Below are 27,966 nucleotides of genomic sequence, written 5' to 3' on the forward strand. Positions count from 1 at the left end.
AGGTGGCAAGCTGGAGAAAACAGGGCCTCTGGCAGAGGAAACATATGCATGTGTCTAGAAGCAATAAGGAGTAGAGAGCGGTGTTTGGACAACTTTAAGTATGGCTCAAGCCTCTCTCCAGTGCAAGGAAGAGGAATGGTAAGAGATGATACTGGTCAGGTGGCTGTGAAAGAAAGGCCTTGTAAGCAACGGGAAGGAGTATGAGCTTTCTCCTTAGGAAATGGAGCCAAAAAACCCACAGACACACCTCCACCATGCCCCAACTCTGATGATCATTTGAAGTTTCTTAACAAGGGGAATAAACATTAAAATATAAAATTAAAATGGATTTTTCAAGGAATGGTTTCCTACCTGCCAAGCTTTGAGTTCAGGTTTCTGGGATTCCCCTGCTACAATGGATGAAACCACTAACACCTAAGGCAGTATAAGGAATGCAAGTGATGTCATTAACTATAACAAATGATACACAGAAGCCTGAACGCAAGACTTTCACAGGACTTCTAAATCTGTTTCTAAACAATTTGGTTAGTTCAAATATTGAAAGTCAGTTTAAAAAATATGGATTTAAGTAACAATTTATGCATCTAACAGAAGGTACATTTGGATATATCACAACCTGCAAAATTTCAAGAGCTATAGCATGAAATAATAAAAGTCCACCCTCAAAAGAAAGATGTGACCACTAAATGCAACCCAATATTTTATGTTTACAGCATAAGATTTGTCACTGTGAATAAACTGAAAAGTAGTTATTGCATTGGTCTGTAATATCTCATAAGCTGGCAATCAGATCTGAAACAGATACAGCATGAGTAGCCTATAAGCCTAACCAGAAAAAATACCCAAAACAACAACTGACATTTAGGGCAAAGAAATTACTTTCATATAATTCAAAGTGACAATTATTTCTTACCCTCTGGGCTTTTGTGCTGTTAGGTTGTGAAAAGTGAGTGCTATTTTCCTTTATATCTGTATGTTTTTTTTCTTCTGAGGGAGTAGGTCCAACCCTTGAGTTACTGGAAGGTAGGGAATTTGGTGGTATCATTTCCTTGGTGAAAAACACAAAACATAAAAGAGAAAAAAAAGGATCCATTTTTAAGATTTTACTTAGCACCATCAACGATCATCTTTTTTAAGAACAGAAACTATTATAGACAGTTTTAGTAAACCAACTTACAGAATGCAAAAATTGTGCAATAAAAACGCACAGAGATTGAACTTCAGTTAAAAGAAACTTTCACAAAAGCGAAGACTAAACAACATATGAAAATTATGGCAATTTGGAAAGATTTTATTTTAAACAGTACCATTGTACAGAAGAGCATGGCTTCACCTCCTCCATCCCAAATACTTCAAAAACTGTAAGGCACACAAACATACAAACTAAAAAAGTCAAAAGATGAAAGTCAAAAACCTAACTAGTGTCCCAGTTTTGTCTCTGCCAGTAACATTAAGTGATATTTGAAGTGAGCTTCAGATTTTTTTTTTACATTGTGATGGCCCATGCTGAAGATCTAGAAATAAGACTTAAGGAGTTAAAGGGACTAATACACAATCACAGCATCAGAGACTAGAAAAAGGCCATCATCTATAACTGCAATTAACTGGCATGCCTGACAGAGGTTTTACATTCACATCATGTGCATATTAGAGGCCTCTAAGTTACTGAGTCAAATACAACAATAAAAGACTTTATTAGACAAACCAGAAACATATGCACTAGAAACATACCTCTTCTTGTGGAACATTTTTCTCATTTTCAGCCTCAATTCTCACCCTCACAACTCCTGACTTGTCCACAATCTCTTGAATCAGTTTTCCATTTTTTCCTATTACTTTGCCTATGTTAAAAAATGAATAATTCATGTTTGGTTTTAAAATCACACACCTCAAACCAGTAAGCACACCCTACTGCAAACTATAACATTTTATATATGTATAAAATTTCATATAATTTGAATTGTCTCAAAACCAAAACAGAGACTTATTTAAAAAAAAAAAAACAACAACATAGAAACTGGCTTTTCATTCTATGAAGTCATCACAGTTCAAACTCCTTTGGTTGGGTATGAGTTGAGTAATAACTTGTGAACTGACAGGATAATTTTGCATTTTTAAGGCACTTCAAAGACAAGCTCTTATTTGGCATTAAAGGGCACACTTTAAATGTTCAGTAGAGTGGTATGTATCCCTTACTGCAAAGCTCTATAAAAAGAATTAACAGAAAGGATAAATAATAGAATCTTGCTTATTTGACAGTTTCAATCCTATCTGTATCTGATTTACACCTGCTTCTTTGCCCATGGCAAATATTTTTAGAATTTTATATGGCACATTTATAAGACACTCTAAAAGCAGCAGAAGCAACTATGCTGCTGCTGCTGCTGCTGCTTAGTCACTCAGTTGTTTCCAACTCTGTGTGACTCCATGAACTATAGCCCGCCAGGCTCCTCTGTCCATGGGATTCTCCAGGCAAGAGTACTGGAGTGGGTAGACATCCCTCCTCCAGGGGATCTTCCTGACCCAGACATCGAACCCTGGTGTCCTGTATTGCAGGCAGATTCTTTACCATCTGAGCCACCAGGGAAGCCCATAAGCAGCTATACATACATCTAAAAGTACACATTCTTCAGGACAAGTGTGTTAGTGCACTACTACTCTTGTGCATGACTCACAAATTAAACTAGTATGTTAGCAGGTGAAGTGATTAGTTACAGAATAAAAGATTAAGAAATCACACTTTAGCTTAAAACCACAATGAAAAAGTTTAAAACCAGTTTAAGTTTTATCGTATCATCTGTTAAAACTCTGAAGACTTCAAATACCAGCGGATGCATGAGACAAGTGCTCAGGGCTGGTGCACTGGGAAGACCCAGAGGGATCGGATGGGGAGGGAGGCGGGAGGGGGGATCAGGATGGGGAACACATGTAAATCCATGGCTGATTCATGTCAATGTAGGGCAAAAACCACTACAATACTGTAAAGTAATTAGCCTCCGACTAATAAAAATAAATGAAAAAATAAAATAAAAAATAAAAAATTTAATCACGTACTTAGCTGGGAAATGACTGCTTTCAAAGCCAACAAAACAAGACATTCCAAATACTAAGAACAACTGATTGCAGAAATATACACATGAATTACATCCAATTCCAAGGGTGCTCCCAGGTACTTAAAGCAAGCTGAGCTGGCCATGCCCCAAAATGGGCTTACCCCAACACTTACATCTAAGGTAGGGATGGGGATCCTGAAGAATTCCTAAATGAAACCCTAAAGGAAATCAACCCTGAATATTCATTGGAAGGACTGATGCTGAAGTTCCAATATTTTGGCCACGTGATGCAAAGAACCCACTCACTGGAAGATATCCTGATTCTGGGAAAGATCAGGGAAAGAGGAGAAGGGGTCAACAGAGGATGAGATGGGTGGATGGCATCACTGACTCAGTGGACATGCTGCTTAGTCGTTCAGTCATGTCCGACTCTTTCCGAGCCCATGGACTGCAGCATGCCAGGATTCCCTGTCCTTCACCATCTCCTGGAGCTTGCTCAAACTCATGTCCATTGTGGAAGGTCAGGGAAACCTGGCGTGTTGCAGTCCATGGGGTCACAAAGAGTTAAACACGAGTTAGCAACTGAACAACAATAACAGAGGAAAAAAACGAGAATGAAAATTTGCTGAGCCAAACCTAGATAAAAATGCAGGGAAAGTCTTCTCAAAGCAAGACCCTGTGGTTCTTCAAATCAGAGCAGCCTTGGTATTCCTGCTGTGTGTGCTAGTCTCACTTACCCCCACAACCTCTTCTGACTGGTCAGTGGTCAGGGAAAAGAACTAACACACTAAATCAGGACTCGTGACCTAGGTGTTTCTGCAATTATTTCTGTTATTCTTCCCTTTGAATATGAAAAGGGATGGAAGGAGGAGAGAAGTTACATGGAGTCTTCCCATATTTTTTTCTTTAAATCTGTAACACATTTTCAGGAACTGATGCTGATTTTAATAAAGGTCTTTTAAATGAGTTAGCAGAAAGAAAAAGGAGATTTTGGCACATGTTTCTACTAGTATCTTAATATATATGGATATATATGATTATATATATGTGTGTAATATATATATATACACATATATATGTATATGTGTATGTGTAATACACACATATATATACACACTTATATATATATATATACACACTGTGTATTAACTACAACTGATTGAACAACTAAACAAATTCAGTGTCAAAGTGGGTGAAGAAGAAGCAAATTATTAGAAAGGATAAGTGTACATACCAAATAGTTTGTGGGGAATGAGATATCATGTTTGAAATCTGACCTTTTAGCACTTTAAGTGATAGGTTTTTAGAAAACACTTGACTGAATAAAAGAAGCAAAATATAATTTCAGTTCCACTGTTATTTTTGTGTTAGTCACTCAGTCGCTTCTGACTCTTTGTGACCCCAAGGCGTCCCTGGTGGCTCAGTAAAGACTGCCTGCAATGCAGGAAACTCGGGTTCAATCCCTGGAGAAGGAAATGGCAATCCACCCCAGTATTCTTGCCTGGAAAATCCCATGGACAGAGGAGCCTGGCGGGCTACAGTCCATGGGGTCACAAAGAGTGGGACTCGACTGAATGACTAACACTTTCACTTACTTTCATTCTAACTATAAAATGTATGCAACTGCTTGACAAACTGTAAGTAAGGAAAAAATACCATTCACAACCCCACTTCTCCTGAGGTAATCAGGAGAGTGCTAATCATACATTTCCCATACACACAACTGGCAGTAACATTACATCATCATGCTCTTTAGTTGACTATATGTAGTATATAGTTGAGAAAATAATTCTGCATTATTTCACTAGTATTTACACTTTATCTTCAAATTTATTTTCTTTGGGTGAAAAATACTAAGTGTTTTTATAATGGCATAGGAAGATGTTTACAATTCTATGCTGACAAAAGCAGCAAACTAAGTAGAAGTGAAAGTATGTGAAGAAAATGCACAGAGCCCTTATTTTCTCCTTTAAACCTTCCAAAGGGCATGCATTACTTTTTGTAATTAGCCAAAGTTAAAAATATTTTTTAAATGTAGTATGTCCCAATTTTATTTATAAATTTAAAACATATGCAGTATTCTGATAAAACTGGACTTTGCTAATACATTTTACTAAAGATAACTGCACCATTTAAGAACACTGGTGGAGAGTTCCAATGTTATTTGCTGGTACACATGATTGTGATGGTCATGAAACAACTCAAGTCAAAATGAAGAATTACAGCTGATGTTGCAGAAAGCCCAAGAGACATTCAGAATTACTTCTAGCTTTGGAATTTATTAGATTTAAATAACCTATATTCAGATCTTCAACACCAACTGTTATTTTATAGCCCCATTAGACAGATCAAATACCAGTCTACTCTAAATTATAAAAAGGCCCCAAATGTCATTCACTTTGAAAAAACATTATTTAACATATAAATATATACAGTGAGAAGGCTGTGCAAAACTTATCCTTTCAGCAACCAGTAGGTTTGAACTAGCAAAGCAGTATCTTTTGTATGCCTTCTGAAAATGTAATCTTTGCATGTATTTACCAAATATTTTTTGTATACTGCAGCAATAGACTCTATTTCAAAGACTAAGCTTCAGCTAAATGACTCTACAATGAGTGAAAATGAAATTCTATGAGCATAAATAAGTTATTTACCTAACTTGTTTTTGTAGTGTGTGTCAAAAGCAATTTGTGACTCACCTACTAAGTTCCTTGGAACTTGTATGACATCTTCAGCAAATTCAAGAAAGCTTCGAGCCTTTTTCACTGCATCCTGATCCTAATCAAAATGGAGAAAAGGTTTAAATCAATAAAAGATGAGCCATCTGAAATATCATTTTATTTTAGACAAACTATTTAGTAAAATACTTACCTCCCCATAAATATGAAATGTGCAGGTATCTTCATCTAGATCAATAGCAGTGACCCCGGGTACCTTTCTAGCTTGCTGAATATTAGCACCATGAGTACCAATAGCTAGACCCATTAGATCTTCTCGTACGATAAACTGTTCATGAAACCTTGAGGCAAGTTGCCTTGAACTCTGAAGAGAAATGCACATCTGATTAGTGTGCTTTATCAACTATTAAGACAACTGTATTTAGGTCAGCCATGTAAATTATATTGACCCTGTGTATCAGTTTCTATTGGAAACTAACAGGTTTAAGAAAATATTTTGCACAGCTTAAGTACTTTTTAGGTTACTAAAGGTCTATGTCATTTGATATATTTTAGTTAATAGGAAAGGGCTTGTTGACAATTTTCCAAGGTAACCTTTGAAAACCCATTTGCAAGGCTGCCTTAGTTAACCAGTGACATCAACGTAATAATTAAGAAGCAGATCAACTGTTCCCAAATAAAAACCAGCTCACTGGGTCTGACAGACTCAATATTAAGTAAAAAAAAAAAATTTAAATACCATCTTCACAGAACACTGTATTCATTTCATTTTATTAAAGGTTATTGGTGTGTATATTTTTCTAGAAATGGTGCCATTTATGTAACATCACTAGATACTGTGAGTTTAGATACCCCTCTGATGAACATTAAAGGGACACCCTCCCACCACCACTCCCAAATCTGAGTAAAGGAATCATAAAAATTGTTGGTACATTAAACTGAATGATTACAAAGTATCAGAGATTCACAACTTATCTTATATATATGTGTGTCTGCAACCTAAAACAAGATCAGAGTCTGTAAGACCTTGTGATCTGGATCCACAAGTATGATGAATTCTTTATATTCAGTGATGACTGAACTAGATTATACTGACACCCCAAAACTTGTGGATAATCACTCTCTTTAGAGAGTATCATCAGTATTATCAAAATTTAATGTTTAGTTCTAGCATGCCATTAATGAAAACCAAACATATTAGTGGCTCATGTTGAAAAATGGAAATTTCTTATCTGAATATGCAGATCTCTTTAATATTAGTAGTGAGGAAAGATAGGCATGCACACTAGTTTCTCATTATTCAAACATACCTGATAATCTGAATGAATGTGTGTTAACTACTATAAACAATTTTAAAAGTATAAAATTCTTTTTGTAGATTAGAGTAAAAAAGTGAATCAAATATTCCTAGGACTTTTCAAGAGGTCATGTTTTTTGAGTCCTGGTTCATTCACCTGCTTCATTCTTTTCACTGATAATTCACTGATAAATGATAAGCCAAAGTTATGACAACAGATCATTTAAGAATTAGATGTTTAAGAAGAGGTAAATGAGTATATTTCCATATTACTCACAATGAAATTAAGGAGGCTGTTCTGGCCTAAAAGCTATGAGAGAACCACTAAAGAAACCACAAACTTGTGAACACAGGGACATCAAGAAAGAATGAGAGTAACTAAATAGACCTCCATGGCCAAAAAGAAAACAAAGCAGCAAAAGGAGATATGAATGTCTCCTCTCCTGCTAGGTGTTCAGCAATCTCAATTAAGTTGGAAGGTAGCAAGTTTCACAGACTTTTACAAGAATACAGCCTTTAGTAGTGGTCACCTTTTCTTTTCAAATGCAGTCTGGAACTCCTTTTTTTATTTACTATTTCAACTGCATGGTGTTTTCCCTCTAATGAAATGAATAATGATGAGGAACTCTGGAATCTGACAATTATGTACTGGAGTTGGCACATTAAACTAAAATCCATTTAGTTTCTATGGTAATGGATGGAAGTACTAAATAGTTATCAATGAAAATAAATGTATGGTGATGAAAATTATTGGAAGATTAATAAAAGTAGATAAAATGCACCTTAAAAGACGAAATAGTAAGTTAGGGAAAGAGCCTCTGGCAGGAATCTGAAGACAGGAGTTTTAAAGAGTGACAACCAATTAGAATGAAGAAGTTCTATACCCTTTTAAACAGAGATAAACATACATAATGAAAGGAATATGATTAGATATTTAAATACTCTCTAGTACTTTAATGATAACATGTTATATGGGAGAAGCATTGCTTCACTTTATTAGCAGCTTTGATGAACTTCTAGCAAAAAGTGAGTTGGCCAGAAGTTCCTTAATATACATAAACTGCTGTTTAATTCTGAAACCTCAGCCATAAAAATTTTAGTATGATTATGCATTGTACAATTTAATTTTTCAAAATATAGAATACAAGGAATTGTTAAGAACAACAAACAAATGACAAGCTGCCCATAGTCATGTTTTGTAACCACATCATTATCATTTCTAGATAGTCTTACAAGCATCACTAGGGAAAGCCACATACCTCCAGCTGCTTACTGGCTTCTTCATTTCTCAGTATCAGAGACAGCTTAGTGCGCAGACTCCGAAAGTGCATGTCAATCAGCATGTGTGCTCGCTTTGAGGTGACTTCACTGATGGACTTAAGAACATTAAAAAAAAAAAACCGTTACGATTAAAGCAAATGCCCTAAATGAAACACACCAAAATAGACAACTCAGAAACACTCACCAAAACGACGAGCTGATAATTTTCTGGATCGTAAGTTACAGAAAAGGCACCAACTGCCTTTTTAAAGTCTTTATGTGCAGATTCCTTGGCACACCTAGAAATAAAAAGAATAACCATTGTGAAGTTAAAGATGAATGATTACCAACTACTGGTATAAATATATGCAGAGACATTTGCACTTAGTAGAATTGTAGATTCATATTAAACTTGATTTATGCAAAATATGCTATATCCATTTGTAAATTCAGTTTCTTTGCTGGGCTTCTCAAGCCAATGAAGCATTTGAGATTATAGAGAAAGGAAAAAGCCAGTTATGCTCTTAGGAAATTACTGGTGGTCCTAGATTACCAAAGATGACATCTTTAGGGGAACTTACTTCCCTGGTGGCTCAGCAGTAAAGAATCCGCCTGGAATGCAAGAGATGCAGGACACCAGAGTTTGATCCCTGGGTTGGAAAGGCCTCCTGGAGGAAGAAATGGCAACCCACTCCAGTATCCTTGTTTAGAAAATCCCATGGACAGAGGAGCCTGGCAGGCTACTGTCCATGGGGTCACAAAGAGTTTGGACACAACTGAGAGACTGACCACCATTCTCCTCTGCAGGCTTCCTGATTTCAGTTATATATGATGCATGCATGGTCAGTGGTGTCTGACTCTTTGTGACCTGAGGACTACAGCCCACCAGGCTTCTCTGTTCATGGGATTTTCCAGGCAAGAATACTCTAGTGAGTTCCCATTTCCTTCTCCAGAGGATCTTCCTGACTCAGAGATCCAACTCGCATCTCTTGTGTCTCCTGTATTGGCAGGAAAATTATTTTACCACTGAGCCACCTGGGAAGCCATAGTTACATATGGTAGGTCACTAATTTTCTTGAGTCAACTGTTAAAAACTTTTGGGAATAGCCACCAGGTATCCAATTTTGTTCTGCTGTTTCTTTTCTGAAGAAAAAGTACTGATCAATTTTAGGGTGAGAAGAAAGCGTGTGTGAATCAGAATACATATGCAATCTTTATAATTAAGAAGTAGGATTTCTATGCATTTTGAACTATTAATAGAAGTTAATGTTTATCTAAAGTGTGACATGTCTAAATCAAATTTAATATATGCCCTTTCTTCTCTAAAGTCTTATTTAAGCATTACTTCATATCAAGGATGATAAGAGAGATGACCTTTGGAAGCTTCTTTAAGCTCTACTTGTTACATATGTATCTCAGAATACTAGCTAAAAAGGTAAAAAACGTGGAGAAATCAACATTGCCTAGAAGTTGGCTTGTAACTTATGACAGAACTGTATTAGTCAGTTTCAAAAATCTTAAAATTCTATGATGAATGTTTATTTTAGAAAAAAAATGTACATTAGCTATCCATGTGGCCAAGTAAGTTTAAACAAGTGGAATGTTGGCTTGATTCAGTTTAGTTCAGTCACTCAGTTGTGTCTGACTCTATGTGATCCCATGGACTGCAGCATGCCAGACCTCCCTGTCCATCACCAACTCCTGGAGCTTGCTCAAACTCATGTCCATTGAGTCAGTGATGCCAACCAATCATTTTATCCTCTGTCATTCCCTTCTCCTCCTGCCTTGGCTTGATTACATAACCGGAAAAAGCTAAAATTTCTTTTTCACTACTTTTGCAAACCATTTATGTCAAAGTTCACTGAGGTTAAAAATTGATTCCTATTATTTGAAAATGTATTATTCTTTAAAATTAATTGCACAGCACCTCTTAGTTCTCAGCCTTTCTTGCAAATCAACTCACATTTGTCTTAAGTCTTCTGGAACATCCAGTTTGATTTTATGAAAAGTCTCTTTTGTGGCAGGTTTGTTGGGATTAACCGATCGCAAACGTTCAATTGTGACAATTTCATTGTATGTGGCATCACAAGCTGCATATTCTATCACGTAAAACTGTAAGAAATAAATGAAAGTCATTCCTGATCACAGTGTTTAAATAAGAACAAGAAGCTATACCTTTTCAGTTCTTTTAAAGGGAAACAAAGCTATTTGATCAATTAACTGAAACACACAAAACACACTGAACATATAAACATTTAAATAAAATAATCAAGTTAGCTATTACTTTCAAATAGAAATCCAAACAGAAATGTATATACCTGGATTTAGAAAAGGAGAAGAGTGTAAGAAAAACAATTAAAATAGGCATTTTCCTACCTCACCCTTTATCATCCTCACTTTAGCTAACCACCAACAGCAAGGCTCTTTTTCATTTGCTCTGGAATAAACCTACACAAAAATTACAACATAGAATATTTCACGATTAAAATCATTCAGAAATCTGTAAATTATCAGACATCAAGGAAAATTTCTTAAAATGACCTTAGGTATCTTGCAAATCCGTTAAGTTGTACACTTTTAACCAGACTGCACCCCTGCTTCTAGACAGACATTCAGAAACTACCTGGTTACCAGGAAGAGTACTGTAAAATACACTTTCCTATTTCTCTGTGCTGCCTCAGTCATCACCAGTATTCTGAATATGAAAGATTGAGAAAAGCTGACCACTTATAAAGTTGGGCATGCTTTCTTTGGGTACTTTGTGAGCTATGAAAATGTATCTAAACATGTAAAGCTGAACGAGTTTTTGTTTTAATAAGCAAATAACAAGTTGGAAGCTAGTGACCCTGGCCTACTGCCTGGCTCATGGGTCGCTAAATGGGTAAAGCCACTGACTATTCAGCCCACTAAGGATACCACCTGGTGTTCATGTCTCCTGGGACTAAACGGACAGCAACTGGGTCACTCTCTGGTCTCCTGTTCCCTCTCCACTAAAATGGACAACTCCACGCTGGCAGTCCTCTGGATACCACCTTTCTCCTCTCACACACTGTGGATCAGTTCTTCTAAACTGATCTCTCGGGTGACCACTTCAAAGTTCACTTATGATGTGCAGCATGGAACCTTTTGTGAAGACACTAACAAATCAAGGTTAATAGGAAAAGAGACACATGGTGAGTGACAGAAATACTCAGAAGTAGAAAGAAGACACAGGGAGGACAAGGGGATGGGGAAGAAAGGACAGGAGAGAAAACAACTCAGGGCTCCAACTCTGGTCCCCCTTTTACTACTGAAATTCATAGTGACAAAACAGTGATGAAACACAACTTAACTCAACCTACCTTTCCCTCTTGCCCACATTACTTCCTTTCAACTCTGCTCTAGTCAGAGAAATAATGTCAGTTATTTGTTAACTGTTATGTCATCTTAACCACAGCTTTTCTTTCATTGGTTCCCATTGGTCATGTGACTAAGGTGGGCAAAAAGTCCCCTCTATCCATTACTATTATGAGCATTCCTAGTGTAGACAGACCAAAAGACTCAAGTTAATGGTTATACAATACAGTGACTAAATATAACTAGATTTAACCCACATTTTCTTGTAACCACCAATTCCTTTCATCTCTGCTCTAGCTAGTGACAACCTCACTTATGTATCACTGTTAGTGAGGTCACTATGGCAACAGGATCTCATTGGTTACCACCTGTCATGTGACTCAGTTGAGAACTACAAAGAAAAAACAGTCCCTTTTATCAACCCAAACACTACTATGAGGTCTTCTGAAACAGACAGACCAAAAGTCCTGGTCCTTGACTTCAGGAAGCATGTAGTCTCCTGGGGAAGTGAACAACTAAAGGTCCTCAAGTACAGTGTTTGTACTCTCTACTTGAGTCCTGACAAAACCAAGCCCAGTTCCTTTCACCTAGTTTAAGTACTGAGTACATCTTGGGTAAATAAATAGCACTTGAGAAAAGAACACAGGCTGGACATCAAGACCTTCCTTGAGCACTCCCTAAAACGGCACTCTTGCCCCTACATCACCTTCCATCCTCGGTTTTCTTTCATGGCCTTATTGACAATGGCCCTAATATTAACTTTCCTCACTAGAACGGGAACTTGTCAAAGGCTGGGGCCTCTTCTGTTTCACCATCTATACCCAGCACAGAAAATAAGCATTCAAGGACCCAGTACACCTCACCTGACCTGCACAAATGGATTCTTAGCTGCTTCCATCATACTGCAAATAAAACTACTACCATTAACAAGGCACTGTGGAGAAGAGAAGCAACTTAAAATGGAGTATGTGCAGGGGAATGAAGAAGAGAATACTGTACAGACCAACTACAACATAAAGCCGACTCCAACTGCCTGAAGTCTCACAAAAATTTTCAGTGGCTAGAGAAATCACAATCTTTTTGTCAATGTGTTACATCTCCATAGCACCTTTTGGTCAAAGACATCACTGGCACATAAGCAGTTGGTTCACAGCATCTCCTGTGAAGCTATCTTACCTGTAGGTGTATATACTAAAACTCATAGATGAGTTTTTAAAAATATCCCAGAAGGCTTTATCACTACTTAAAGAAATCCTAGGATGCTGCTCTATTGAAAGGCATGGTTTTTTCCCTAACCCATTTTGCTTAAAATGGGGACATGGCTGTAAACTAACAATATATTATTCAAACAAGATTCAGAAGTTGAGGAAATGGGGAAAAGAAATCCTCGTAGACAAGGGAAATCAGTGATGACTTTCCAAGCTGTGTCTCGAATGCTGTTCAGTCAGCCACATTTAAGCATCAATAACGTATTAGGATGGTACAGTTAAAAGCCTATTTGCATCAGAGCTAATTCTCAAGGTAAACTGAAAAGCATTAAAGACAAGGGATACAAAAGGCGCAAACAAGTTAAATGTTCCCAGTTCTTCAGTGCTTAATAACTTGATGGCAGGGAACTTACCTCTACTTCATCGCTTTCATTTATATCTTTATTATAACCCACAGGTGGTGGGAATCTCACATCATGGAATGGAATCTGCCTGTCTGGCTGCCAGCTGCAAATAAGCAAACACAATTATTTAACACGTTTTTTGGTTTAATGGAAGGGATGACTATGCTGCCATCAACCTTTGGTTAAGTGAGACCCTTCGTTTTTCTAGTTTAAAGAAGCAAATGCTTTAAAACTGTCAGTGTTTCGCTGAGTGGGGGCATAATGGCAATATAGAGACATCTCAACAAAGTCTGCATGCAACACAGCAGCCTTGTAGTTCTATTTGGAGTATTTCTCTAAACACAATAGATCAACATTACAACTTAACAAGTCTTTCTTCCAATAATTTCAACTTCTAAGGGTTCTAAAATTCAGGCCACAACAGCAATTTCCTTTGGTGCTTAAATACATTAGTATCAGAATGTGTTAGTAATGTCATCACCATACTTCTACTTGCAAATGAATTTTAACCACATTCCAACAACCACAAAAACTGGTCCTAATGCCCTCTAATTTCCAAGCAAAACAGGGCAGTCAGCACATTAGCAATTCACAACTCACTTTTCCCCCTTTAAATTTTAGATCCCGCGAGGTGGTCAACTCTTGCCATGGATAGCTGGCTGCTGATCAGTATGACGTACCAGCATGCACTGGATGGGTGGGGTCTCCTAAACCACAGAAACCCAATGGAGATAGCCTACAGGAGTTCAGTAAGTTGCCTATGTTTTTTCATTTAAAGTTATATGGAACAATTTTGAAAACACCAAATTATTCTTTTATATCACGATGATATGAAGTATTAAAAGATAAACTTTGCAAAACACTGGCGGATTCAACTGCTAGAGCAGTCATTTCTGGGTTTTCTGTTAAAGGGCTTTCTTAGTAAAATCCTATGAGAAATGTGCTATTTGTTTTGGGGGATTTTTAAAAAATATTCTATTATATAAGATAGCAAGGTAAGGAAGTCAGAATTTGTGGAAATCTGATTTGGGCCTATGTTACATTGAACCTCTTTTCTGCATTACTATAAACCCTTGAAAACTCTGCAACTTAAAAAAAAAATTATCTTCAGGGAATTCCCTGGCAGTGCAATGGCTAGCACTCATCTCTCTCACTGCTGGAACCCTAGGTTTGATCTCTGGTTGAGGAACTAAGATCCCACAAGACGTGCAGTGTGGCCAAAAACAACAACAAAAAAAGTGTCTTTACAGCAGAAAAACTTCTTTAAATATACTTACTGAAATTAGTGACCAATGTTACAGATAAACATATATATCACAGATTCATTGCTAAATTTGATTTGTAAAGCATGTAGTAATACATAATTTTCTTCATTCCAAAGAAGGAAGAATTATTTTAAGAATAGAGATAAAAATTCAAATTCTTTCTTTTTAAATGTGAAACATGGAAGACAAAAAGAAGACATCTAAAATAATGTGGTATTATAGGAGTTTATGATTGAAAGGAAAGAAAGGATATAAACTGAAGTTTTATAAAACATCAGGTTTGTTTTTTATGCTTGCTTTTAAAAAATCAAAAACAAAAAGGAAATGCAAGGGAGTGCAAAGACACTACTTTGGTAGGGACCTATCAAATCCTGGTGACATGCTCAAACCCAGTGTTGAATTGCATACATAGTACACAAACACAAAGAAAAAGTTGATCTATTTGAAATTCCCAGCATGACAGTAAGAAGAGAAACTTGTACACAACTATCGTACAGGAGAGAACTAGAAGGTCCAAAGAAAATAATTTTAAGTTTATAGTACAAATCTGATGGAAAACATATGAGAAATGATCACTGTAAAAACTAGAAACCAGACACATTCTTAAACACATAGAGGAAATAAGTATTTGCTTAATACCTTAAAAGAGTAGCAAATGAAAACTCTCCCTTTAAGGAAAATAGTGTTTTCCTCATTATGGAAACAAGCTGATAAAGAGTATAATTACAAGAAAAAAATTCCTCTCCAAGTTATTAAATATTCCTCTGTTAGAGGCATGATGCTGTTATCCAGTCTATAATGCATGGATAATCATGTAACGAAGCAGATTCTGAAACTTTTGGCTCTATGTATTCAAAGAAAGGTATTCTATTACCCAAACTTGTATTTTGGACCAAGACCATTTGTCTAGAACTGAGAATATGGTTGGACACTCTAAATCCATTTATTTCTGTCCCCTTAAATTTTAGGCATCTGAGACTACTACAGTTAACTCTTGAATAACTCAGAGGTTAGGGCCACTAACTCACTCTCTGTGCAGTCAAAACTCCATGGATAACTTATAGTCAACTTTCCATATCCAGAGTTCCTCTGAATTTGTGGTTTGTATCATGGATTCAAATGACTCTGATTTGTGTACTACTGTAGTATTTACTACTGAAAAAAATCCACATACATGTGGTCCTACACAGTTCAAACTCATGACCCCTGGTCAAGGGTCAATTGTACTTTGTCCTGTTGGTAGCTAAAGATCCTGCTAACATTCTATTTATACCATGTCTTGGTCAGATACTGTATTTTAACAGATTTACTGAGATATAATTCACATAACCCTATAAGCCATCCACTTAAGTGTACATACAAGTCGATGACTTACTTAGTAGATTCACAGATATGTGCCACCATTACCAGGGACTTCCCTGGTAGCTCAGTTGGTAAAGAATACACCTGTAGTGAAGGAGACCCAGGTTTAATTCCTGGGTGGGGAAGATCCCCTGGAGAAGGACATGGTTAATGCACTCCAGTATCCTTGCCCGGAAAATCCCATGGACAAAGGAGCCTGGCAGGCTACAGACCATGGGGTTGCAAAGAGTCGGACACTACTTAGCAACTAAACTACCATCATTACCAGTCAATTTTAGAACATTTTCATCACTTCAAAGAGAAATCCCATACTCTTTGGCTATGGCTCTCCACTCCCACCAGCCCTAAGCAACCACTAATTTATTTATTTTCTCTATAGGTTTGTAATCTGTTTTTCATAAACTACTAATTTCTCTAAACATCAAAGAACTGATGCTTTTGAACTGTGGTGCTGGAGAAGACTCTCGAGAGTCCCTTGGACAGCAAGGAGATCAAACCAGTCAATCCTAAAAGAAATCAGTCCTGAATATCCAATGTAAGGACTGATGCTGAAGCTCCAATACTTTGGCCACCTGATGCAAAGAGCCAACTCACTGGAAGAAACCTTGATGCTGGGAAAGACTGAGGGCAGGAGGAGAAGGGGGCGACAGAGGATGAGATGGTTGGATAGCATCATCGACTCAATGGATATGAGTCTGAGCAAACTCTGGGAGACTGAAGGACAGGGAAACCTAGCATGCTGCTAGTCCATGGGTTCACAAAGATTTGGACATGACTAAGCAAGTGAACAACAACAACAATTGATTTCTCTTGGTAAATAAAAAACAAACATTATTAACTGCTGACCATCCTTGAGAGTTCAGTAAAATCCTAAGATCATGATCACATCTATGGGCTTGGCAAAGGAGTTTATACATACTTTAGAATCTTGAATGGCTACTCTGAAAATAGCTCTTATTAACAGCATTCAAAAAATTTAGTCAAGAGACCTGTCTCCCCAATAAAATGTTAATATCTCTACTATTGATGCCTTTGTACATACAGCTAATGTGCCTAGGCCTCTAATTATTTTTATACACTCATCTAAAAGTAAACAGACAAGATCAGTTACTACTATTGATGATTTTAAATATATGAAATAGATAAAAAAATGTTAATAGGCAAACATAATCATTTTCAATAAAATATACCAAAGGACTAAAACTATCAGTTTTAGATTTAACATTACAAACTCACATCAACTCTCCCAATACCCATGAATTCATTCACTTTCATCTTTTAATATTTACAAATATTTCTATTCAAACTCTCAGTTACTAGCACAGAAGAATCTGGTTTCTTTGTTCACATTCAAAGGAACTGAGATGTAAGGGTCAAGATTATACAAATGGGATCTCTGAGGTCATTAGCAGGAACAGTCATTCCATTGGTTTAATACTGAGTTGTTCAGGAACTTCCTGGTCAGTAACATGAAGATCCATTCCTGAAAAATACTCAAACTAGACTTGAATTTTTTTAAATGAGGAGTACAAGGAAAAATTAGCATAAAACATTAAAGAACCTAAATATTAAAATTATATCAAGACACTTACTTGTTTTCAAATGCCACTGTTATTGAATCTTCATGAACATCTTTTACAAATGCCTATTAAAAAAACACAGTTAAATTAACTTCTAAGCTTAAATATCATTTTTGTTTTTAGTTACATTTTACAGTGACACAAATATTTTATGTTTAACAACAGAATGAAGCTTCAAGTAAAAGTTTGTTAGTTTGCGAGGCTCACTCATTCATGAACCACATCTACATTTACATACCTACAATGAGCTAGGCCCTAGGAATACTGATTATTTAAAATAGAGCAAAAAGAACTGCTCTAAAGTTCAGCATCTAATAGGAGAAAGACAGATAAGTAAACTGAAAATTACAATGCAAAGCTGAAGGTATACTTTAGATTAAAAGTATTAGAAACTAAGAAACTTGTTACAGAGGTATATACATACCAGTCAGTATAGATCTGGTGTAACCTATTTTTTTTCTCCTTAATACAATTTTAGGAGAATACAATAGTAAATAACTAAATATAATCTCAAATCTATGTGAGCACAAGTACACTAAGTTCTCTTTAACAACATACTGCTAATACCACTAAAAAGTCCAATTACCAGAGTTTAATTAAATTCTCAATCTCACAGGCACTTGGTGGAAAGAACAGTAATATAAAGTACAGAAGTTTAAATCTTTTAAATCTGATGACGCAATTGCTAATAATCTGCAAAGAGACATAACAAAATAGCTAATTATCGAGAATTCTTTAATCAGCATGCTGTCTGTAATTCTATAAAATGACATAACAAAAGTAATAGCTAACTAATTATCAAGAATTCTTTAATCAGCATGCTGTCTTTAATTCTATAAAATTAAGTTTTTAATAGGTGCAGGAAAGGAGGCTTTGTTTTTTGTTTTGACAATTAGAGGAGTAGGATAAAGGATAAAGAAACCCAAGGGGCTTTATATCTTAATTCATTTTAAAATGGTTTTAGAGATTTCAGCTTCTTACTCCAGTGTGTTCTGGGCATGTGCCTGTGCTTTCGTGGTTTCTCCCTGTCTACAGGATTATGGTCAAACTCCTCCAGCTATAGAAGGCCCATGGTGACCTGAGGTGAGCATTTTTGGAGGCTGTAACCCAGCAGTGCTAAACTACTTGGGCCTTTCTTCCTTCCCCTCTTCTCATTGAGCTATCTCCTAGGGGTTTTAGTTCAGTTCAGGTGTCACCTCCTAAGGGAAAACCCAGAAGACTAAGTTCAATTTCACTTTCTAACTTCTTAGAGAGTCTTATGAGTATACCCCACTATAAACTACCCTACTAGAGTATTTTGCCCATTTTCATACCAAAGGTAAGCTTCCTGAGGGTGTCTTTTACTTACTGTTGAACTTCAAAGTACCTATTATGGGTTCAAGGAATAGTTATTATCATGGATCACTGCCTAAGGGGTTCTTATCCTAGCCTCGAGGACGAAAGGTATTTGTGTGGTTTGGGGGGATGGGACTGGGTGGGGATGCTAATCAGGGAAGACAAATAGAAGAGGGTGAGGTTCCTATGCAGCAGGCCTAAATGTGCAGTTGGAACAAAGGCTCAGACCTGGAGAAACAGCTAGGGGTGTGGTAGAAATAAATCCTCTGTGGAAAGGAAGTGAAGGCAATTCAACAGGGGGAAAAGAACAGTGCTTTCAACATACGGTGCTGGGACAACTAGATAATCCCCTTGCAAAAGAATAAATTTTGGCCTAACCTTATACCACATACAAAAATCAACTAAAAAGTATCAAAGACTTAAAGGTTATAGCTAGAACTATACAACTCTTAGAAGAAAATATAGTAGTAAATCCCCCTGACTTCAGATATTGGGAAGATAACTAGCTTGGAGTAAGACCCTTCTTTAACTTCTCTATGTATTCTCAGTAATTGGCACAACTTCTGGTATACAGTAGGTACCCAATAGATGTGTTAAACAAATGATTCAATGCAAATATTGTGGTAAACAAATACATCGCCAAAAGCCAGAAATTAAAGCACTGTTTAAAAACTAAAACTTCCCAAAATATCAAATTAAAACATATCAGCCAAGTATTAAATAGCTATGCAAAGTCACTTCAGTCGTGTCCAACTCTATGCGACCCCATAGGCTGTAGCCCACTAGGCTCCTCTGTCCATGGGATTCTCCAGGCAAGAATACAGGAGTGGGATGCCATTTCCTTCTCTATTAAATAACTGCTCCTAAGAAAAACAATGGCAAGTAAGGCAGGGCCCTGGAAACCATTTACAGTTGACCCTTGAACAACACAGGTTTGAACTGTGAGGATCCACTTACACATGGACTTTTTCCCAGTAAGTATAGTACCCATATTTTCACTTCATAGACATTTAAATTATCTAAAGGGGGGAGGGAGTTTGTGTTCAATTAGAGGTCACAATATATGGAATCAAAAGAACTTGGGTTTGAGTCCTGATTCTGTCCAAGTTGTTTCACCTTCCTGCCTTCGGGTGAGTCATTTATCAACTGCTTTTGGTGTCCCAGTCCCAGTGTTCAAGGGTTGACTGTACATTGAACCTAAACAGAGACACCAAACTCCTGTAATTATGCTTTAAAGAATAGAGCAAAGCTATGCTAAAAGAAAGTTTCCTTGTAAGATCAAGGTGGACTATAATGGAATCTAGGTGTTCTGCTATATCCAAGATGCCTAAATAATTATTTCTAAATTAAACATATGTCTGTATTTTTATAGTTGTTCGTTTCAAGTGGGGGGAATTCCACATTTTCTTCCTATCATTTTGATATTGCTTATTTTCCCTCAGCTATATTTAAATCACACACATTTTCAACAGAGTGTTGAGAACTCTAGTTAACTACTGACCATGATATCTTAGAATATACTAGAGATTTCATAAGGGTGTATGCCCCCACTGCTCTAAGGGATTTGCCTCACTATTACTATAGCAACAGCAAGGCTTGATTTTGAGTAAAGTTGAAGGAACTGGACAATTAGTTTTCTAAAGTAAAATTAGCTTTTTAGTTTTAGTAATTAGTTTTCCACAAATTACAAAGAAAGGGAGAACAAGGCCCCCCTGCCCTCAATTTCTCCCCTGTCTTGACAATGATGGCTAGTATCAAATTAACAATTTGCTTTTTGAGGGTGGGACTTCTATTAGGAACTAATCCCTTATTTACCAAAAAATGTCATGGCCTCTGTCTTCATCCTTGTCTGAAGTTTTATGTTTGCGTGTCATGGCAGTAACAAGTATTAGTTCCTTACTTTATATTATGGGGCTTTCCAGGTGGCGCTAGTGGTACAGAACCTGCCTGCCAATGCAGGAGACACAAGTTCCATCCCTGGTTTGGGAAGATCCCCTGGAGGAGAGCATGGCAACCCACTTCAGTATTCTTGCCTGGAGAATCCCATGGACAGAGAATCCTGGTGGGCTACAGCCCATCGTGTTGCAAAGAGTCAGACATAATTGAAGTGACTGAGCATGCACGCACTGTATATTAAATGCTGAAAATGTGAAGTCCTTTAGTCACCTAAGAGAACCTTGTTACAGCTGGGTGAAGATTTGTTCTCACTAAATCAGGTATCTTTCCAATACTACTGCCCTTGTCTAAAACTGTGCTACTGTTCACCACTGAAGCTGCTGGTCATGTGTAAATATTTCTATTTAACAGATTACAGCAAATAAAATTAAAAATAAGTCTCTGAGTTATACTTGCCACATTTCAAGTGCTCAAAAGCCACACATGGCTTAGGACCTACTGCAAAGGACAGCACAGGCAGAGAGCATTGCATCATCACAGATGGACAGATCTGTGGATAGCACTGATTTCAACACTTAGAAATTTCAGGGAATGATTTCAAATCCACGTTGAAAGCACTCTAAAAGTTCGTCTCATTATTACACCGCTACATTTTAGCTTTTTTTTCTATTTGCCAAAAAGTTTTTGTGCAATTTAATCACACTCATTCACCACATTTGCCTATTTCCTAAAATTAAACATTCCTTCAAAGGAGGAAGATCTGCAACGGTTGTGACTATTTAAAAAAACAAAAACTGCTCTCAAAGACTGTAAAAACAATTCCGGATGTACAGTGTCAAAAATGGTTTAGCAATCATCACAGACTACCAGGGCCACTGCCTTCGAGTTAATGAAGCTTATCTGTATATGGATGTTTGCATGATTGTTTCAAAACCAGTCATTTTTAGTGGAATAAAAGAAATTCATAGGTTACCTCTGGTTCACACACTCGCCAAGCACAAAGGTCTCCTGTGACTTCAGAGGCCTTTTGCTAAAATTCCAACAGAGGTCCCAACTTTCTGTTTCTCATCATACTTTCTCCAATAACTCTCCTTTTTGGCCCTGCTCCTCCCTTATCCCAATAATCATGTCCTTTCCTTCCCTGGCTGCCCCCAGAGCACCCACCAACTTGGAAAACTAAGGTTGGTTGCACTCTCTACCTATCCACACATCAAAGTTGATAAGATAGGTTGAGGGGATTTCTGTGGGGTTGGTTACCAAAGAAGGCAACTGAATGGGTTTGAATGAATACAGGAGGAGTTGCATGGAACTGGATGAGACATTACGAGAGCAGGGCAATTACAAGAGTCAGTAAACTTGGTGGTTGTGTTCTGCTGTGGGGACTTTCCTGGAGGTCCAGGGGTTAAGACTCCATGCTTCTACAGCAGGGGGCCCACATTCAAGCCCTGGATGGAGAACTAAGATCCCACATTCCTTTATGGCCAAAACAAAAAAAAACCCCGCAAACAACAACAAAGAAAAGAGCCTTTGAGGAAAGACAAAACAAAAACGAGTTTTGTTGTGAATGAGAGCTAGGTTCAAAATCTTGATTCTATGGCATAATAGCTGTGGGACTCTTCAAGAAGTGGTCTCTGGGCCTTGTATGCCTTGTCTGCATAAGTAAGGAACGGATACAGAACTAGACTTGCTGTCTGCTGTTGTGAATAAAGAAATCACACATGTCTAGTGCCTAGTGTGAGGCTTAACACATAGTTGGCACTAAGTAAGTTACAGGTAAAGCAGAGAGGGGCATATTTTATAAAAGACGCAGAGCCATAAACACTCTTGCATTTGAGAAAGTTACATTTCAAAAAATCATACTTAAAAAAAGATATTAAAACTTAGGACAGAAAAAGAAAAGGGTAGTTCCTCAAAGATACTAAGTACTAACAGGTCATTCAGACTTTTAGAAGGAAAAAAAAAAGGTGACAAAAGCTTTTGGGGTTTGAGAAACTGCTAAAAGTGCAGTTAAAGACAAGACACCTAAAGCAACTATACTCAAAAAACAAAAAAAGACAAACAGACTTATCATCAAGAGGAATAAACACAAAATCAAAAAAAAATCATTATGGGATCTCCCCACCTTACTGGCAACTGGGCCAAAGAAGCAATCATAACATCATACTAGCCAAAGTGTGTCATGACTAGATATCTAATTCCAACATCACATCACCCAGACTGATGAAACCAAAAGAAAGTCTGTCCCCATTCTGGCGAACTTTTACTCTCCCACTACACCTTACACCTTGGCAAACTCTTCTCACAAACATGACAGAGATGGTTGTGTAGAGAAATTTCAGTGTAAGCCACTGACCAGCAATGAAACAGCTATTACATTATCACTGAAGACTGCTCATGTAGTGCAATGATGATTCTCATTAGAGAAAATTTAAAAGCATTGCAAAATATCCCTCCTCAAGAAAAGCTGTAGGAGATAAGATGTTAAGGACATATAAAATCTGATAAAATATGATTCAAAGCCAAGGTTTCACATACAAAGTGAGTTATTGCTTTGCCACCCTTTGAATGTGGATGCTAACAACATATGAGAATGAACAACAGAGAAGGCAAAGTACAATAAAACTCATCAACAATTCTTCCAACCACAGTGCATGACTAGGAATACTTGACTTCATTTGGGCATTTACCACAAATTCTGAGAAAAATGCATTCTTTCTGGTTCACCTTGACCCAAAGACAACACACAGGTACAGAAAGAATAGTATGAAATGAATTATTAATTTCCCTGTTCCTATGTATTCTAACTTTTGAATGCATCAGTTCTTACCTGCTCCTAATGTAACAAAAGCAAATATTATAGGAAAATCAAAGATTTCAAACTTTATCTTTCATTAACAGGCATTCACATGAAGAACTACTGTGTGCAAGAGTTGCTAAAAAGGAAGCCTACACATAAACGGAGTATTTCATGATGTCATTGTATGAACTTATAAAATAATGCTGAACCCACATATCTTACACCTCCTGCATTGGCATTCAGGTTCTTTACGACTAGTGCCACCTGTGAAGCCCAGAATAATGTTAAGATAGTGTTATAATAACAATTACAATAAAAAAAAGTACAATGAAAATTTGAAAGTGCAAGTGTTAGTTGCTCAGTCACCTCTGACTCTTCGGGACCCCCATGGACTGTAGCCTGCTAGGCTCCTCCGTCCATGGAATTCTCCAAGCAAGAATACTGGAGTGGGCATGCCCTTCTCCAGGGGATCTTCCCGACCCAGGGATCGAACCTACTTCTCTTGCAATGCGGACTGATTCTTTACCGTCTGAGCTACCAGGAAAGCCAATTCACTTCTTTAAGTTAAATTTCATTGCTTCAGGAAGTCAGAGTACCTCATCTCAAAGCCCCAATCTGACCCTTACTAGCTCTGACAGTTAGTAATAAGTCACCTACCTCATCTCTTTGTACATCTATATCCTTATCTATCACCTAAAATGGGAATAACAATAGTACCTCACAGTTGTGGATGGTGATTAAACATATTTAAAAGAGGTAAAGCACCTAGAACAGTGCCTGGCACCTAGAAAGCTCTCAGTATCTGTTAACAGTTATGCTCGTAGTTATGTCAAGAACCACATTCTCATAGTGGTCAGGAATCAGAAATCCAACTATTATAACACTGAATTTTACATTTACTTAATAATATGTGGAGATTTTCAGAGTGCATGAGTATGAAGTTGGAAAATGCTCAATTCAAAGGGTAATAATGCTGCTTGCAAAACATTAAAAAGGGTGTTTGGACTGGGAAGAAAAAAAAAAAATACAGCTGACCTAAAGTTGTACTTCCTTGAAGTACATAAGACTTCAGAGAAAATATGAAGAAAATGTTCATTTAAAAAATTTCCCCTTGATCGTACATTTTTGGGCAGATATCCTGATGATAAAGACCTTTTTCAACATTCTTTGTTTAGGAGATGTTTTGTAAAAAATTTTGTGATGTATAATTCAAGTGTTCTCATGTCTTAAGTAACCTAGGCTCTATATGGTGTACTCATGACTTTTCCAAAGTCAAAGAAATACCTAAGCATAAAAATAGTGGCTCTGACAGTTACTAAATTTAACTTTCAAGTTTTTAAGAATAAACACCAGAGGGAAAAATACAAATGAGCTGTTATGATCTTAGGGTTTAGATTTCATGGTTCTGTTGATTCTGAACCTGAAGTTTTAATTTTTTAGAGGAAAAAACCCACCTGTTACCAGCATACAATCTATCCAGTTTATACTGCAAATCTGGACCATGTGCCCAGAAGACAAGAGAACTGCACCTTCCAGTATGGCGGTTCTGGTAGGCAAATCAAAGTCTGAATTCAATTATAGTGAAGTCATTGGAGTTGTTTAGTTCCTTAAGTCTTTTCAATCTGGTGAACCTAGGTTTCCAATTTTTCGTAAATTTAACATTTCTTCGTAACAGTTCATTTTTTGTCTTTATTTCCCATCTTTTCTGTCCATCCCAATGGACAAGTGACTTACTTTTGCTTTTTTATAACTCAGAACAGTACTGAGTCCTATAAGAATTTAAACCTTTTTCATTCTAGAAACTATTTTTCTACCAACACAGACCATTCGAGGTTTTCTTAAAAACAAAACATTATAAGCATCTCAGCAATTTTTCTGCATGTGTCTGTTCACCATTTAACATTCCCCCTCAAGGAACTAACAGACAACCCACTCCTTCTATTCACCTTCATATTAAGCAACATTTGTTTAAAAAAACAAAAAAGAGGCGGGGATAAAGAGCAGAGATAGAGGGAGTTTCTTATATTCCAATCAGTTTGCAACTAAAATCACAAAACAAATCATAGACTGCTGGAAGAGAACAATAAATCCTTCAAGACTAGGATGTGCTTGCCCTCTATAGCAAGCTAACTCCACTAAAAGACAGTAAGAGTGATATCCGATCTAATATCACAGATCTATTAGACTACCGCTCCACCTTTAGCCCCTATTCATATTTATTGTATTTAGCGTCCCAAATATAGTGAGCAAAACTACCAACCTAGGAATCCCAGGACAGCGGAGCCTGGTGGGCTGCCGTCTATGGGGTCGCACAGAGTCGGACACGACTGAAGCGACTTAGCAGCAGCAGCAGGAAACAGAAGGGTTCTACACAAACTGATCAATAATTATGGATCATTGAAATAAATGCAACCAGAAACTGCAGTTAAGCGGAAGAATTTTATATTGGTGAGACTTAAGAACAGAAATGCTGGGTTAAATTTCTCCTCCTTTTACAGCAAAAGATTTTATCATTTTGCTAAAAGCATGGAACAGTTTACATACTTTACTCACTTATGAAATATAATGCTCTCCAAATTTCTCCATGAAATAGGTAAACACATATATAGTTAAGTCAATGTTTATATGCCTATACCTCGTTTGAAACGTTTATATTTTTCTATGTAGATTTAATGGCGCTTGGACAACTGGCAATATTTAATTTCCACACTTTCTTCCATATGCCCCTTCTGTTGCCAAAATGTTGTAGTAAGGTGGGACATAACCTACCGAAGTTACAGAGAGCCATTCAAGAGGACACGAGGACTTATAGATTGCTAGATCTACAGCAAGTATGAACCAACAGAGGCACTACCTGACATATGAAAATATTATTAATCCTGTTTTTGAAAATGTAACATATTAGTGAGATATGAAATGTTGTACTTAAAGCCTGTAGCAAAATCACGCATGCCTATTTAAAACCTCCACAATATAGTTAGCTGCAACATTACACGTTCAGAGAAGATAAGTCAAGCGCTTGAAACACAAAACATTCCTATGGATTTTTTTTGAGTGAGTGGAAAGTGAGTGGAAATGATTATTTCCACTCACTTAAAAAAAATCCATAGGAATGATATACGCTTAGTAAATTTCCTAAAGTTTCATGGCATATATCCAGGCCTTTGGAGGGTTATTTTTTTTTCTTAAGTAGTAGAGTTGAAAATGTTTTTTGACGCTGAAGCATCTGTATTCCAAAATTTCCCACATTTACAACGGGGGGGGGGAGGGCGCAAACATTCAAGATTACCAAGTTCTTTAATCCATTACTCGGATATGTAAGGGTCTTCCTGAAACTTTTGAATCTAAAATCTCTTTTGAAATCCACAAAGAGAAGTTACTAATAATCAGTTGCCATTGTGATTTGGTACCAACTACAGCTTCTTACTCTTTCTTCACACCGCTCGCCCAGAACAGTGGAGCTCTCCGAAGTCCCAATGCTGGACCGGAAAAGAGAAGCCAAAGGAGAACGTAAACCCTCTTTGCAAGGCAGAAGGCGGCTTGACGGAAGCGCCCCCCGCTCCTCGGCAACTACCCACACGTCAGGCCCGGATCCCACTGGAAAAGGTTATTTAAGAAAACAGAAATAAGCCTTCACCGTCACTTCGCGCGGATACTGGTGCTTCCCGCCCGGATCTCTTACCTGCCGTCGGCCCTCGCCCACCCCCAGCGCTCCCTGCTGGGGCTCGGCTCCCAAAAGGGCACCCTCTTTTCCTTGCTCGCTTCTCATTCCGACAGACGCCGGGGCCTCACACCGGAGAGGCAGTGGGGCTCGAGGGGTTTCCCAAAGGCCCGAAGTCCGGTCCTTCCCTCCCTCCCCAACAACATCCCGCCGAGTGCGCCCCGGCCCCCGGGCGCGGCGCTCGGGAAAAGGGCTCCAGGCCTGCCTCCGGCCGAGGCTAAAAAGAAAAGGGAGCGAAAGCAGGGCGAAGATGGGGCCTGCCCTGGAGTCAAGTACCTTGTAGAAAGCGCCATTGGAGCCCCGCACTTCCACCACCAGCTCCTCCATCTTCTCGTCCGCCCTGCTCGCTTCGGAAGCCCGCCCTCGAGGTGGGCTGCGGGCGCTCGAGGCCCAGCCGCCGCCGCCGCCGCGCTACCGCACGCCCCCCGGCAGCGGCGCCGCAGTCACCGCTGCCGCCTGCGCTCGCCGTCGGCTCGCCGCCTGCTCCGAAGCGGCCCCTCACCGGAAGTGAAACCGAAACGGAGCCGAGCGCCTGACTGAGGCCGAAGGATCCGGCCGCTCCGCGTGTAAACAGTGAAACCGCGTCATGTGACCGACGCCGCCCCTCCCCCCGCGGGTTCGGCCCCTCGGCCCCGCCCTCTTTCCCCTGGCGGGCCCAGGAGCGCGCGCCTGCGCGCTGCTCCGGACCGGCCAGGGTGGCCGGGCGCAACGTGAGGCGCGCGGGTTCGGCGTGCGCGGGCTCGGCGGCTGGCGGGAAGACTGGAAGGGCGGCGA

At 38.2% G+C, this 27,966-nt stretch overlaps 1 protein-coding gene across 10 annotated transcripts in view; it reads right to left on the bottom strand.

Moving 5' to 3' along the window:
- FMR1 (fragile X messenger ribonucleoprotein 1) overlaps positions 1 to 27,748 on the bottom strand; it is a 39,572-nt gene extending 11,824 nt beyond the window's left edge. For 3 of the 10 annotated variants that reach the window (XM_065914882.1, XM_065914881.1, XM_065914885.1), the window contains exons 1-12: positions 27,469 to 27,748; positions 17,456 to 17,508; positions 13,246 to 13,339; positions 10,665 to 10,736; positions 10,252 to 10,400; positions 8,494 to 8,587; positions 8,288 to 8,404; positions 5,925 to 6,095; positions 5,753 to 5,831; positions 1,732 to 1,841; positions 914 to 1,048; positions 352 to 414 (exon numbers count right to left, since the gene is read on the bottom strand). In XM_065914882.1, the coding sequence (XP_065770954.1) occupies positions 352 to 414; positions 914 to 1,048; positions 1,732 to 1,841; positions 5,753 to 5,831; positions 5,925 to 6,095; positions 8,288 to 8,404; positions 8,494 to 8,587; positions 10,252 to 10,400; positions 10,665 to 10,736; positions 13,246 to 13,339; positions 17,456 to 17,508; positions 27,469 to 27,519 (1,188 nt within the window). In that variant the 5' untranslated portion in view covers positions 27,520 to 27,748. The remainder of the gene's footprint in view (positions 1 to 351; positions 415 to 913; positions 1,049 to 1,731; positions 1,842 to 5,752; positions 5,832 to 5,924; positions 6,096 to 8,287; positions 8,405 to 8,493; positions 8,588 to 10,251; positions 10,401 to 10,664; positions 10,737 to 13,245; positions 13,340 to 17,455; positions 17,509 to 27,468) is intronic. The other 7 variants (XM_065914877.1, XM_065914878.1, XM_065914884.1 and 4 more) reach the window with 3 other exon arrangements.
- Between the last annotated feature and the right edge of the window lie 218 nt (positions 27,749 to 27,966).

Source organism: Muntiacus reevesi, chromosome X (genome assembly GCF_963930625.1).
Source record: "Muntiacus reevesi chromosome X, mMunRee1.1, whole genome shotgun sequence".
NCBI lineage: Eukaryota > Metazoa > Chordata > Mammalia > Artiodactyla > Cervidae > Muntiacus > Muntiacus reevesi.